This window comes from Salvelinus fontinalis, chromosome 21, assembly GCF_029448725.1.
Source record: "Salvelinus fontinalis isolate EN_2023a chromosome 21, ASM2944872v1, whole genome shotgun sequence".
Lineage (NCBI taxonomy): Eukaryota > Metazoa > Chordata > Actinopteri > Salmoniformes > Salmonidae > Salvelinus > Salvelinus fontinalis.
In genome coordinates, this window is record NC_074685.1 from 21,116,074 (window position 1) to 21,128,988 (window position 12,915).

The window sequence follows — 12,915 nt, forward strand, 5'->3', positions numbered from 1 at the left end:
CCTCCTCACGGCACTGCTGTCTGGACAGAGTCTTCTTATCTGAGACTGTACAGTGTGCTGGCAGTTCGTGAGCTTGAGAGATTGATATTGATTGTCAGACAGACACACAGGACCAGACAGAGAAATACTGACAGTGTGGATCTCGGGCTGGCTTTGATTTTGGTTGGGACACACAATCGCTCGTGCATCAGTTTGAAGATACTTCCGCTTGTCTCCTGGTTTTGGATTTTTTAAATTTAAGACTGCAATGCTTCCATTCTACCTCTTCACCCTGTTTGGTGAGTATAGAAAACAAATCTACAGTGAATATGTGCATGTTTTTATACATGCAGTGGTGCTTGTTTTAGTGTCTGTATGATTCATCCATCTTCTCTCTTCTCCCAGCCACAGTCCAAGCCCAGATCCAGCACTTGCCAGGCTCCTGTAGCTTTGAGTCCAGCACCTGTGGATACACGTCAGACCCAAACTTTTTAAGCTGGACGCTCAACAAAGATGGTAGGAGACTTTGAAAAAGGTTGAAGACTGTCCCTTTTAATAACACTGACAAGTGCTTATAATACAGTAGCTTCCCACTGTGCACAGACATCAATTCAACGTCTATTCCACATTGGTTCAACTAAATTTGATTGAAATTACATGGAAACTACGTTGATTCAACCAGTATGTGCCCTGTGGGTTATCCCCCTTAAAGTGCTTGAAATACATGGCAACTTGTTGCTTATTGAAAACATGAGAAGACTGTCCTCTCTTCTGTCTGTAGTAGTGCCTGTAGTAGTGTCTGTAGTAGTGTCTGTAGTAGTGCCTGTAGTAGTGCCTGTAGTAGTGTCTGTAGTAGTGTCTGTAGTAGTGTCTGTAGTAGTGCCTGTAGTAGTGCCTATAGTAGTGTCTGTAGTAGTGCCTGTAGTAGTGCCTGTAGTAGTGTCTGTAGTAGTGTCTGTAGTAGACCTAGTTGTACTAGTTGTACTTGTTGATGTGGTTTATGCAGTTGTTGCTCTGATGGAGAGAAAGTGGGGAGAGAACCATCTGGACTGTGTTTCCAGCACACATCTGGAAACAGTGAAATAACAGATTTAGGCATTCACAGCTCTCAGATTTGGTACTTAGTAGTACTATTATATCCCAGAATGATCAAAGGACACATTAGAATGCAGATTAGATTTTTTATGACAACTACTATATGTAATCATTATGTTTGCCTTAAGACAGTGACTACTATATGTAATCATTATGTTTGCCTTAAGACAGGGACTACTATATGTAATCATTATGTTTGCCTTAAGACAGTGACTACTATATGTAATCATTATGTTTGCCTTAAGACAGGGACTACTATATGTAATCATTATGTTTGCCTTAAGACAGGGACTACTATATGTAATCATTATGTTTGCCTTAAGACAGTGACTACTATTTTTATCATTATGTTTGCCTTAAGACAGGGACTACTATATGTAAACTGTAAGCAGAATGTGTCTCTTCCTGTTTTTGTCTATTACTTGTGTCCTGTTGTGGCAGACCGTCCACCCTCCTTCCTCTTCATCATCTGGTTCCTCTCTTCCTTTTTTCATTCATCCTTCCCTGCCACTGTCACCCTAGGCATCCTTTGAAAAAAGCCTAATGACAATGGAGGTCCTGTTATACTCTCTTCCTCTCTTGCTCTTTTCATAGAACCTCTATTCAAACTGTTTCTCTGTTCTCAGGGTCTTTCATCTCAGTGGACCCAGGCCTAGAGGACCAGGATGGGCAGGAAGAGAGGTCAGAGGGAGAGGAGAGGTCAGAGGGGGAGGGCAGGGCAGTTCTGCTGGGCCCATCCATGGAGCAGGAGGACTGGAGCTGTCTGAGGCTGGTGTACCAACTTTCCGGGTCAGGCTTTCTGCAGGTCCAACAGCGCAGAGAGGGCGAGAGCTTCGACCAGGCCCTGTGGAGCACCCAGACTGCCTCCGACAGCTGGCTCATCTCCAGCATTGACCTCCAGAACAGCACCGAGCCGTACAGGGTAAACAACACACCCTCAGGAACATGGGAGGCACATACACACTGTTAAAATGTATGGGCTAATATAAACACTGCCATACTTAGGTGGAGGAATGGGGCCTGGAAAATATTCTAAAGAGCCCCCCAAAAGATAAACATTGATAAGTCCAAACATGAAATGACATGCATGTACAGTATCTGCTGTTCAATCTCCGGTCTGGTCTGATAACTGCTGCTATGTACTGCATGTGACATCTTAAAGGTGCTTCCTGCTGCACTCAACCTGACTGGTTTGATAGAAATAAGGGAGCATGATAGAAACATGCACTGCACACAGGCAGTCAGGCATGAGCATTACAGTAACAACCATGCACTTGAGAGCTGGGAACCACTCACCTGGGAGCTGGGAACTGTACCATTAGCCTATGGTGGTATAGTCTATATGTCGTACATTTCCACCCAACATAATGGGGCACAGACATACTGTACAATACCTCCATATCCCCTCCTCATTCATTACCGATTGAGGGCTATTACTGAACATCTGTTTCCATCAGATTGCCATTGACGGCAGACCTGGTGAGAGCAAAGGTAGTAGTGTGGCCATCTTTGAGATACGCATCAACCCTGGATACTGCTTAGGTCAGTGAGTCACACCCATATCATATACCCTCGAGATTTGTAAGACTTTGAAAGTGACTGATATCATGCACTACACACAGGTACGCATGAATGCACACACACACGCGCGTGCGCAATGACAACATAATGACTCATTCCGTATCACTTTTCATCCAACAAAACATGTTCATTATGTGACAATAACATTACAATAGTCACATTTATATTTTATCTAGTATATATGAAATGTTAATGATATATAATGTATGTGCTTTCCTCTTTTACTCCTTTTATCATCTGCCTGTTTAACTTGCTCTATTTACTATAATAAAATATAACAAGAAGTTTGTAATGAGAGAGGCCCCTCGGTCCGCTTCCTCACAGTGAAGTGTTGTATTAATGGTTTACTGTCCTGTTGTCTCAAGAGTGTGACTACGAGGAGTCCCACCTTTGTGGCTACAGAAACCAGTGGAACACCAATGTCAACTGGTACAGGGGAGGAGGAGCTGCCCGGGACACTCAGAGCAACATACCTTACATCCACAAACAGCACAACGGAGCAGGTGAAGCCTTAGCAACTCACACATTTAAATGCTAGTAGATGTATAGCAGATATCGCAGCTCAACACTCAAAAAGAATATACCACTGCTCAACACAGGACACAAGCAAATGACACAGCCAAAATGAACAAGAACCAAAACAAATAACTCAATACAGTATTAACATTCAACAGAACAACGACATTTCGTACATTCAGCAGGGGACACTCAACTGGCCTCCTGCTAAGTTCACAAAATCAATTTTTTGTTTTTTTCATATGGCAGCAGAATGCCAAAATATTGTAGCTTGAGGTAGTACAATGGACAACAGAATCTAGGAAATTTGGTTGGTATCATCCATAATGGCTTCAAGTTGAAAATCAAAGCTGCCATTGCCCTCCCAGGTCACTACATGTATGTGGATTCTGTGTACGCCAAGACATTCCAGGAGGTAGCCAAACTGGTGTCTGCTATGACAACGGTGCCCATGTCGGGCTGCCTAAGCTTCCAGTACCAGCGGGGTGAGGAGCGAGGGAACCTGTTCTCTGTCTACACCAGGGACCAGGCAGGCCAGTACCAGGAGCTGTGGAGAGCAGACCCAGAGGACCAGAACCTTAATGACTGGACCGCTACCACCTTGGAGTGGATACCTGTGCAGGTGGACATCAAGGCCCCGTTCCCTCTGCAGGTCAGTGGGGTGCAGATATTTTCATAAGGAGTGCACATTGGATTTACATTCTGATTGAATACTGAGTACAGTGAGCAGCATGTTCACTTCTTCATGTGTTGGCCTGATCTGCGGATGTTCGATGAGTGTGATTGTATGTTCTCTACAGGTGGTGTTTGAAGTCACCTTCAACAGCCCCAGAGGGGGTCACGTGGCACTCGATGATATTGCCTTCTCTCCTGAGTTCTGTAGTGCAGAGACAGGTGGGTCTGTTTGGTCTCTCTCCTCCTGTTTCCATCACACAGTAGATTTACATTTTACTTTACATTAACTCTCATGACTGATATGGATGGAGTTGAAAGGTAAAAGAGGAGAAAAGCATTTTGTTAAAGAGTATTGGGCTGCAGCGTCCTAATGTGTCCCATCTGTGCTACAGAGCCAACATTTGATCCCTCCATCGCCAACTGTGACTTTGAGGTGGGTTTCTGCCACTACACCCAGGATCAGATGGAAGGATCCCCATGGAAGAGAGTGTCAGTGAAGCCCAACATCTACAGGACTGGGGACCACACAACAGGGGCAGGTCAGAAATTATACAATGTTGATCACACAACAAGAGATTGTTTCTCTAGCTGCTCCTGTTGACCATTTGCAATGCATTCAATTTGACTTTGGTAAAACCCTGAAGCGTTTCAAGTGTCAGAAAGACCAGTGCCTGGTGCAAAGTGAAAATGTTCCATGGCAAAACGATAGACAGGAAACAGAGCTGCCAAAGACAATAATAAGAGTTCTTTCTCTCCCCACAGGGTCCTTTCTTCTAGCTCACTCTCGGCTGAATCCACGTGCTGGCTATATTAGCCGGCTGCTCGGGCCTCCTCTGCCCGGCAACATGAAGTACTGTCTGAGGTTCCACTACTCTCTCCGTGGATTCCTACAGACAGACCAGGCTCTCACCGTTTACCTTCAGGGTCAGAGTGGAATCACACAGGACAGGATATGGACCCAGAACGACAAGTCCAGAGGTGTCTGGATAGCAACGGACATCACCTTCCAGAGTCCACAGGCTGCAAAGGTAAAATGTATTCAAATATATTAACCCTCTAATGCACACATTTTGGTTTAAAAATATATATATATTCCATCTTATTTTTTGGAAGATTTAGGCTTTCTGATAATGTATAAATAATAAGAATTTAAAAAAAAAACTTTTACCCCCCCCACACCCAGAAATGTATTTGTTGCCTCAGGTCAACGCTGTGCCATAAGGGTACTAAAACACCAAGGAAAATCATTGCCTCTCTAACCTGATTCTGGGGTCCATTATTCCTTGCTGACAGACCCCCCCCCCCCCCCCCCCCCCCCCTCCTCACTATCAGATGGTATGATTCTAACTCTTCGATTAGGCTACTTTCACTGATAGAATGTCCCTGTGTCCATTGCCTGTGAATATCAATAGATATGTTGGCAAACACATTGACCAAGGCCATCATTTTACATAATTTTATTGAGCATGATATTGCCCTGAAAATTAGCCTAACTGCACAACGTTGCAAATGTTTTGAATATATATAAAAACTAAATATGTTCAAAACCTATAAAATATGCTAATTTAGAGGTCCCTACACAAGGACATATTCTTTTATTGTCAAGTTCTCTCTATTTAAACAAGCAAAATAATGAAATAAATGTATTGCTCACACCATGCACTCACATCGCTCTGCTTCCTGAAAGAAGGCCCCTGCCCCAATTCATACATCATACCAACTTCTGCATCCCATTGGAACTTTTGCAGACATATCACATATTGTCATGAATTTCAAAATAATGCCTGAGGGCAATGATGTGCACTAGAGGGTTAATTAACCCCAGTAGAGGGTTAATTCCCTCTTTAGTTAGTCAGTTGTTTTCATTCCTCGTCACAATTGATATCCTGTGCATGCCCTGCCTATAATGTTTTATATGTAACTGAAACTGTTGTGTTGGGGGCTTTGAAGTTTCTTCAGCCTTACATAGCTCATATCTTTGACATATGTTTTTTATTCTCAGTCCTTTGGTTTGGCTCCAGCTTTGTAAGCAGCAGCAGTTAGATGACAAGGTTTAATACGTTTCACATAAAATGAAACAGGATGCCGAAGTCAGTAGTCAGAGATTGTTCTCACTGGTTTTTCTTTGTAAAATCTTTTGCCCTGATACAACATGCATTATTTGTTCAAAATCGAAACATTACCCTATCACAGTTAATTAAATAGGTGTAACTCTGTCTGGAAACGCATTAAGCAGTTACATTTTTTCAGAAGACATATCCTCTGAGAATGTAGGTCGTTGAAGACTTTGCCCCTGCTGTCCAGGTGGTGTTTGTCAGCACATGTACAAACTTCTGGGACTGTGGTTCAGTTGCTCTGGATGACATCAGTGTGAGCCTCGGGGACTGTGATCTTACAGCAGGTAACTTCACCCTCACTGATGCCCACAGGATCTCTGGGAGTTATAGTGTCTCTGAGATAAACACATTGTCCCTTGAGAGTCATTTTGGGTGTCCATCTGCAGGTTTACTCCTGTCTGTCCCTGGGCACTGTAACTTTGAGATGGGTCACTGTGGGTATATTCAAGACAAGGAGGGTGATAAGGGTGACTGGGTATTGGTGAGAGGGCCTACCCCTACCTCCTACACCGGGCCGAAGGGGGATCACACCACAGGAGTCGGTGAGTATCCAATGCCCTATAACATTCCTTAAAAGGAGTAATTGTGACATCATTGTAGTCTGTTCCCATGTTATACTGTGATAGTTGGAATTTGACCCTGTGAAACTCTGTTAGGGTACTACATGCACATTGAGGCGTCTAACATGCTGCCTGGTCAGAATGCCCGGTTACTGTCCAGTCCTCTGAGGGGGTCCAGTGGTCCTCAGTGCCTACGTTTCTTCTACCAGATGTACGGCTCCGGCACAGGTGAGCTTAGCATCCATCTGAGACAGGATGGAAAGGATGTGTTGCTATGGAAACACACTGGAGAGCAGAGCATCACCTGGCTGAAAGCAACTGTGGAATACCAGAGTGACCAACAGCATCAGGCAAGTGGTGAAAAACTTCTCTACACACCAACCCCAATTTACAACAATATATTCAGGCAACGATTTGAAGAATTAAAGCACCCAGTCTTATTCACATGTGCTCAGGCTAAATACTTTTTTACTGAGCATCATTTGTTGTCCTTTTTCTCCTATTGTTATAGGTTGTTTTTGAGGCCATCAGGGGTTCCTCAATAAGGAGTGACATAGCCATCGATGACATTGTGTTTGAAAGTGGACCATGCCCAGGTATCTGTTGCCCGATTAATGTTATACAACCTCTACAAACAAGGATTGTGTTGAATTGTTTTGCTTTGTGCAATCTTTTAACTCATGGCTAATTTAATTTTTTGTCCACAGATATTGAAGTCAAAATGACCCATTCCCCAGGAAACTCAAATGACATTGAGTGAAGGAGCAAAGGACAGGAAGAGTGCTGAATAAGATGCATGCATCAATACTATGTTGCACATACGGACAAAAATGTACACAAACATATTTTTTATTTTGCCACTGTACTAATAGCACCGAATTGTTTTGCACATATTGAGATCAAACAAAAAATGCCTCGAATTGAGTAAAAGAGATTCCGCATTACAAACAATCAAATTATATCACTGTACACGTTTTTAATTAGTCACACCTGACCCTACTTGCTCTTTGTAGAGAAACTGGTAGTAGTCAGTCAACATTTTCCCAGCAATAGAGGCTGTGTTGTATTCAAAATAATATGCATTAGATTAATGCTGAAATAAAGAGGGATGCTTATTCAACATGTGTGTCCTTGTCTTGATCTTATTTATTAAATGTTTTATTTAACTAGGCAGGTCAGTTAAGAACAAATTCTTATTTACAATGATGGCCTACCAAAAGGCAAAAGGACAGGGGCTGGGATAAACATTTTTTTAAATAAAATATAAATATAGGACAAAACACACATCATGACAAAAGAGACAACACTACATAAAGAGAGACCTAATAAAACAACATAGCAAGGCAGCAACACATGACAACACAGCATGGTAGCAACACAACATGACAACAACATGGTAGCAACATAACATGATCAGCAATAACAAAGCATGCTTTTGTCTTATGACTTTGTCTTCATTTTTAAAGGTCTACAAGAGTATTGGCACATATCTTATAGAACTATAGCTAATATTTTAAGAATATTTGGTATTGGTGCACCTCTTACTGTATTCTGACTGCCACTATCTGGCAGACAGAGATACTTCATTACTGCAATGAATTTGATATAGGCATGAAACATCGGGCGTTACTGACACCTAGTGGACATGAGCTGCATGTTGTGTTGTTAGTGAACTACGCTACACGTGACCCACCTTGTCCAATCATCAATCGACAACCGTCCATACTGGGCGCGCAAATTCCACTGAAAGACTGCTAGCACATCTTCGAAGTTTTAAGTCAGCATCATGGCTTCTGCGGGCAAGAAAAAACGAATAAGTAACGTAACGAACACACAACCTTCAAATAATGGAGCAGGTTCGTCCTCTGGTACCGTTGGAGATGGCCAGGTGTCTGGATTTGTCGAAGGATCCATAATTCGCATCACAATGCAAAACTTCCTGTAAGTCAACTGTAACATGTTTCCAAACACGCTAGCTAGCCAGCTAGCGAAAAGATAGCTAGCTATTACGGCGTGATAGCAATTTACCTAACGTTAGATAGTACCCCCATTTATAGACGCTGCTATGTGCTAACTAACGTTACCTTTAGCGCCAATTGACTCGTATCTTCTGGCGGTGAGAGTCGTAGAGCCCCGACGCCTGCGCTAATTAAACGCGTTAACACGCATTGTTTGCGGTATGGTTTTTGTAAACATAGGGGACGTATGTTTCATATCGTCGAGAAATAATTAACCAAAAAACAAAGTTACTACACACCCTTTAACATTGAAGGGTTAGGGTTCCGACACGGGCATATTTCCATGTTAAAGCTCCTGTTTACGGAAAAGAGGTCGGAAGATGGTTGACAACCTGTTTGACGCGACGATGGTGTTGTCGAATTCAAATCTCTAACGTTAATATCATATCTAAACCGATATGACACCAATATTGATACATTCGCAAATCAACTTGTAGTTACACAACACACTTTTTCGTCATGAGCCGTCCATTACCGATAACCTCATACTTGATCTTAACAGGGTCGTTAACAATCGAATTTTTAAATCGTATTTGTTGCGCCTTCCTAGCTCAAATTCTAGACGTCGGATTAAAAAGAGACTAGAGTAGACTCGACAGATTACATTTTTAACTAAGCTTCTTTTTTTATACTAGTTCATTGCATCTGCCATGGAGCCCAGTTTCATAATTTTACCGTATGTCCCAACTGCTTGCCGTAGTTTCGAAGTAATCGCGAAAATGCAGGCCTTATTTTATGATATTTTTCATCCTGTCAACTCCTATTAGTTCTATTGAGCGCGGTGGCACCAACACTCATTCCCAACATTCTATTCCGAGCCAATTGTTCTGCGTCACAATGCCGGTTTCGCTATTGTTAGCAATGAGATTTACCCACATAAACCTTTAAGGTTTACCTCAGGTAAACCGACAGAGTTTTGCAGTTTTTAATCTTATTAAAATCTTCATATACTCCCCCGGGAAGAATATTACACTTTTTAAAAAGCGACATAGTCATTTTCATACATCTTTGGAATGTTTGGTAATTATGTATACTAAGGCATTTGTGAAAATTCTATAGCAATATAGAGTGGGAAAGCGACCTTGCGTTTGGCCAATTTAATAGACATTGCCATAAATACAAATATCTGTCTTGGCCAGGACCGGTCCAATCAGAGCTGCAATTGGCCTTTATGCAAACAAGCTATTTGCCACACTGGCCAGCCATCATTCACTTTGAAGTGGACTGCGTGTTTACAGGCAGTTGCGACTTTAGATCATTAGAAAGCATTCGCCAAAATACACCTCAATGGATTTCTGCCGATCTGTCAATACCACGGGAGTCCTCTTACATTTGAACTTTAGTCCTATTGATCAAACAACCATGAAAAGGTAGGCTCTCTCCCTTAGTTATGCACATCAACAAGATAAGCAACTAATGCTAACCAGAGCAAGATGCGGTGATTAAATCTAACGAAGGAACATTAGATAAACGTCTCAATCTTTTGCAGCTAGTTGGCCATTTCACTGATAAACGATGGGGAATTCTAGCCAACTCAAAATCAAATCAAATTTTATTAGTCACATACACATGGTTAGCAGATGTTAATGCGAGTGTAGCGAAATGCTTGTGCTTCTAGTTCCGACAATGCAGTAATAACAACAAGTAATCTAACCTAACAATTCCACAACTACTACCTTATACACGCAAGTGTAAAGGGATAAAGAATATGTACATAAAGATATATGAATGAGTGATGGTACAGAACGGCATAGGCAAGATGCAGTAGATGGTATAGAGTACGGTATATACATATGAGATGAGTACTGTAGGGTATGTAAACATAAAGTGGCATAGTTTAAAGTGGCTAGTGGTACATGTATTACATAAAGATGGCAAGATGCAGTAGATGATATAGAGTACAGTATATACATATACATATGAGATGGGTATGTAAACATTATATTAGGTGGCATTGTTTAAAGTGGCTAGTGGTACATTTTTACATAATTTCCATCAATTCCCATTTTTAAAGTGGCTGGAGTTGAGTCAGTATGTTGGCAGCGGCCGCTAAATGTTAGTGGTGGCTGTTTAACAGTCTGATGGCCTTGAGATAGAAGCTGTTTTTCAGTCTCTCGGTCCCTGCTTGGATGCACCTGTACTGACCTCGCCTTCTGGATGATAGCGGGGTGAACAGGCAGTGGCTTGGGTGGTTGTTGTCCTTGATGATCTTTATGGCCTTCCTGTGACATCGGGTGGTGTAGGTGTCCTGGAGGGCAGGTAGTTTGCCCCCGGTGATGCGTTCTGCAGACCTCACTACCCTCTGGAGAGCCTTACGGTTGTGGGCGGAGCAGTTGCCATACCAGGCGGTGATACAGCCCGACAGGATGCTCTCGATTGTGCATCTGTAGAAGTTTGTGAGTGCTTTAGGTGACAAGCCGAATTTCTTCAGCCTCCTGAGGTTGAAGAGGCGCTGCTGCGCCTTCTTCACAACGCTGTCTGTGTGGGTGGACCAATTCAGTTTGTCCGTGATGTGTACACCGAGGAACTTAAAACTTTCCACCTTCTCCACTACTGACCCGTCGATGTGGATAGGGGGGTGCTCCCTCTGCTGTTTCCTGAAGTCCACAATCATCTCCTTTGTTTTGTTGACGTTGAGTGTGAGGTTATTTTCCAGACACCACACTGCGAGGGCCCTCACCTCCTCCCTGTAGGCCGTCTCGTCGTTGTTGGTAATCAAGCCTACCACTGTAGTGTCGTCCGCAAACTTGATGATTGAGTTGGAGGCGTGCATGGCCACGCAGTCGTGGGTGAACAGGGAGTACAGGAGAGGGCTCAGAACGCACCCTTGTGGGGCCCCAGTGTTGAGGATCAGCGGGGTGGAGATGTTGTTACCTACCCTCACCACCTGGGGGCGGCCCGTCAGGAAGTCCAGGACCCAGTTGCACAGGGCGGGGTCGAGACCCAGGGTCTCGAGCTTGATGACGAGTTTGGAGGGTACTATGGTGTTAAATGCTGAGCTGTAGTCGATGAACAGCATTCTCACATAGGTATTCCTCTTGTCCAGATGGGTTAGGGCAGTGTGCAGTGTGGTTGCGATTGCGTCGTCTGTGGACCTATTGGGTCGGTAAGCAAATTGGAGTGGGTCTAGGGTGTCCGGTAGTGTGGAGGTGATATGGTCCTTGACTAGTCTCTCAAAGCACTTCATGATGACGGAAGTGAGTGCTACGGGGCGGTAGTCGTTTAGCTCAGTTACCTTAGCTTTCTTGGGAACAGGAACAATGGTGGCCCTCTTGAAGCATGTGGGAACAGCAGACTGGGATAAGGATTTATTGAATATGTCCTTAAACACACCAGCCAGCTGGTCTGCGCATGCTCTGAGGACGCGGCTGGGAATGCCGTCTGGGCCTTCAGCCTTGCGAGGGTTAACACGTTTAAATGTTTTACTCGCCTCGGCTGCAGTGAAGGAGAGCCCGCAGGTTTTGGTAACTCGTCCTACTGCAGCTTGCCTGCCAATGCATCCTTGCCCCAACCAACCACCGAAGCTGACTGGTTAAAGTTCAAGCTAGCCACTTCCAGACACAAATGAGCAAACACCTCACTCTGACCATTTTACCTGCCCTAGCAGAGCTGGTTAGCTAGGCTGTTTACATCTTATCTAGAGTGTTCATGACTAACTATTTTTGTGCCTACGTTTACTGACACCAGTCATATTCAGCGGGTGTTGCACGTTTGTAAATTCATCAGTTATTCTTCGCTCTGGCACACTGACAAGAGTGCTCTGAAATCGGAGTAGATAGCCAGAGTGAATTTGTGAAGGCAAGAGATATGCTAACTGGATAATGTTAAAGTTCTTGCTTGCTAACCAAATGACACCTGCATCTAGCTGTGTTTAGCCACCAAAAAATATGAGGGGGGGGGGATTCTGTCACTCACCCCACTCCAATTACATGACATCCTCGTAGCAGTTAGCTATCTAGCTAACGTTAGGCTTTGTTTTTAGCTTGCTACATAAATCGATACGCTAGCCTATTAGCAACGTTATGACTGACTTGTGATCATTACCCTTGCTAGTTTGATTGTATTGATGTTCCCAGCCTTAGTTACATTTGTCAGTTTTTGTCCAAAATATCATTGACACTGAAACGGTGCATCCCTAATGGAGGAGGTAAACAATGTACCAGGCCAGCTGTGATCTACAACCTGCTAGTAATATTTTCTTTGACTACCAACATGTATTTGAGTTACACTACGTTGCAAACCGGATGCATGTTTTGTATTATTTATTTTTTGCACAGGCTTCCTTCTTTTCACTCTGCCATTTAGGTTAGCATTGTGGAGTAGCTACAACATTGAGCCATCCTCAGTTTTCTTCTATCACATCCATTGAACTCT

General features: G+C 43.3%; 2 protein-coding genes and 1 long non-coding RNA gene across 4 annotated transcripts in view; 2 read left to right on the forward strand and 1 right to left on the reverse strand.

Annotated features, from left to right (window-relative positions):
* On the forward strand, window positions 1–7,643 carry LOC129818420 (MAM domain-containing protein 2-like). The gene is made up of 14 exons (XM_055874275.1): window positions 1–278; window positions 385–495; window positions 1,701–1,996; window positions 2,532–2,616; window positions 3,021–3,158; window positions 3,540–3,823; window positions 3,972–4,065; window positions 4,239–4,385; window positions 4,609–4,874; window positions 6,151–6,247; window positions 6,350–6,505; window positions 6,620–6,873; window positions 7,035–7,119; window positions 7,231–7,643. Exons 1-14 carry the CDS (start codon window positions 248–250, stop codon window positions 7,281–7,283), a joined length of 2,097 nt encoding a protein of 698 aa, XP_055730250.1. The 5' UTR covers window positions 1–247; the 3' UTR covers window positions 7,284–7,643.
* Window positions 511–9,455, reverse strand: LOC129818422 (uncharacterized). Of its 2 annotated transcripts, none has more exons than XR_008753942.1 (3): window positions 9,217–9,455; window positions 8,217–8,316; window positions 511–4,866 (listed from the first exon to the last, which is right to left on the reverse strand). It is a non-coding gene; the product is annotated as an uncharacterized LOC129818422 (long non-coding RNA). The 2 variants fall into 2 exon arrangements; XR_008753941.1 differs by lacking the exon at window positions 9,217–9,455 and adding an exon at window positions 8,608–9,210.
* smc5 (structural maintenance of chromosomes 5) overlaps window positions 8,230–12,915 on the forward strand; it is a 27,798-nt gene continuing 23,112 nt past the window's right edge. Inside the window, exon 1 of the mRNA XM_055874274.1 lies at window positions 8,230–8,464. Within this exon, the coding sequence (XP_055730249.1) occupies window positions 8,310–8,464 (155 nt within the window). The 5' untranslated portion in view covers window positions 8,230–8,309. The remainder of the gene's footprint in view (window positions 8,465–12,915) is intronic.

Bases quoted from the DNA above. Each gene is read 5' to 3' on its own strand.
- LOC129818420 (XM_055874275.1), top strand. From the start codon at position 248: ATGCTTCCATTCTACCTCTTCACCCTGTTTG. The intron at 1,997-2,531 runs GTAAACAACACA...TGTTTCCATCAG, and splicing joins ACAGCACCGAGCCGTACAGG to ATTGCCATTGACGGCAGACC. The intron at 4,066-4,238 runs GTGGGTCTGTTT...TCTGTGCTACAG, and splicing joins GTTCTGTAGTGCAGAGACAG to AGCCAACATTTGATCCCTCC.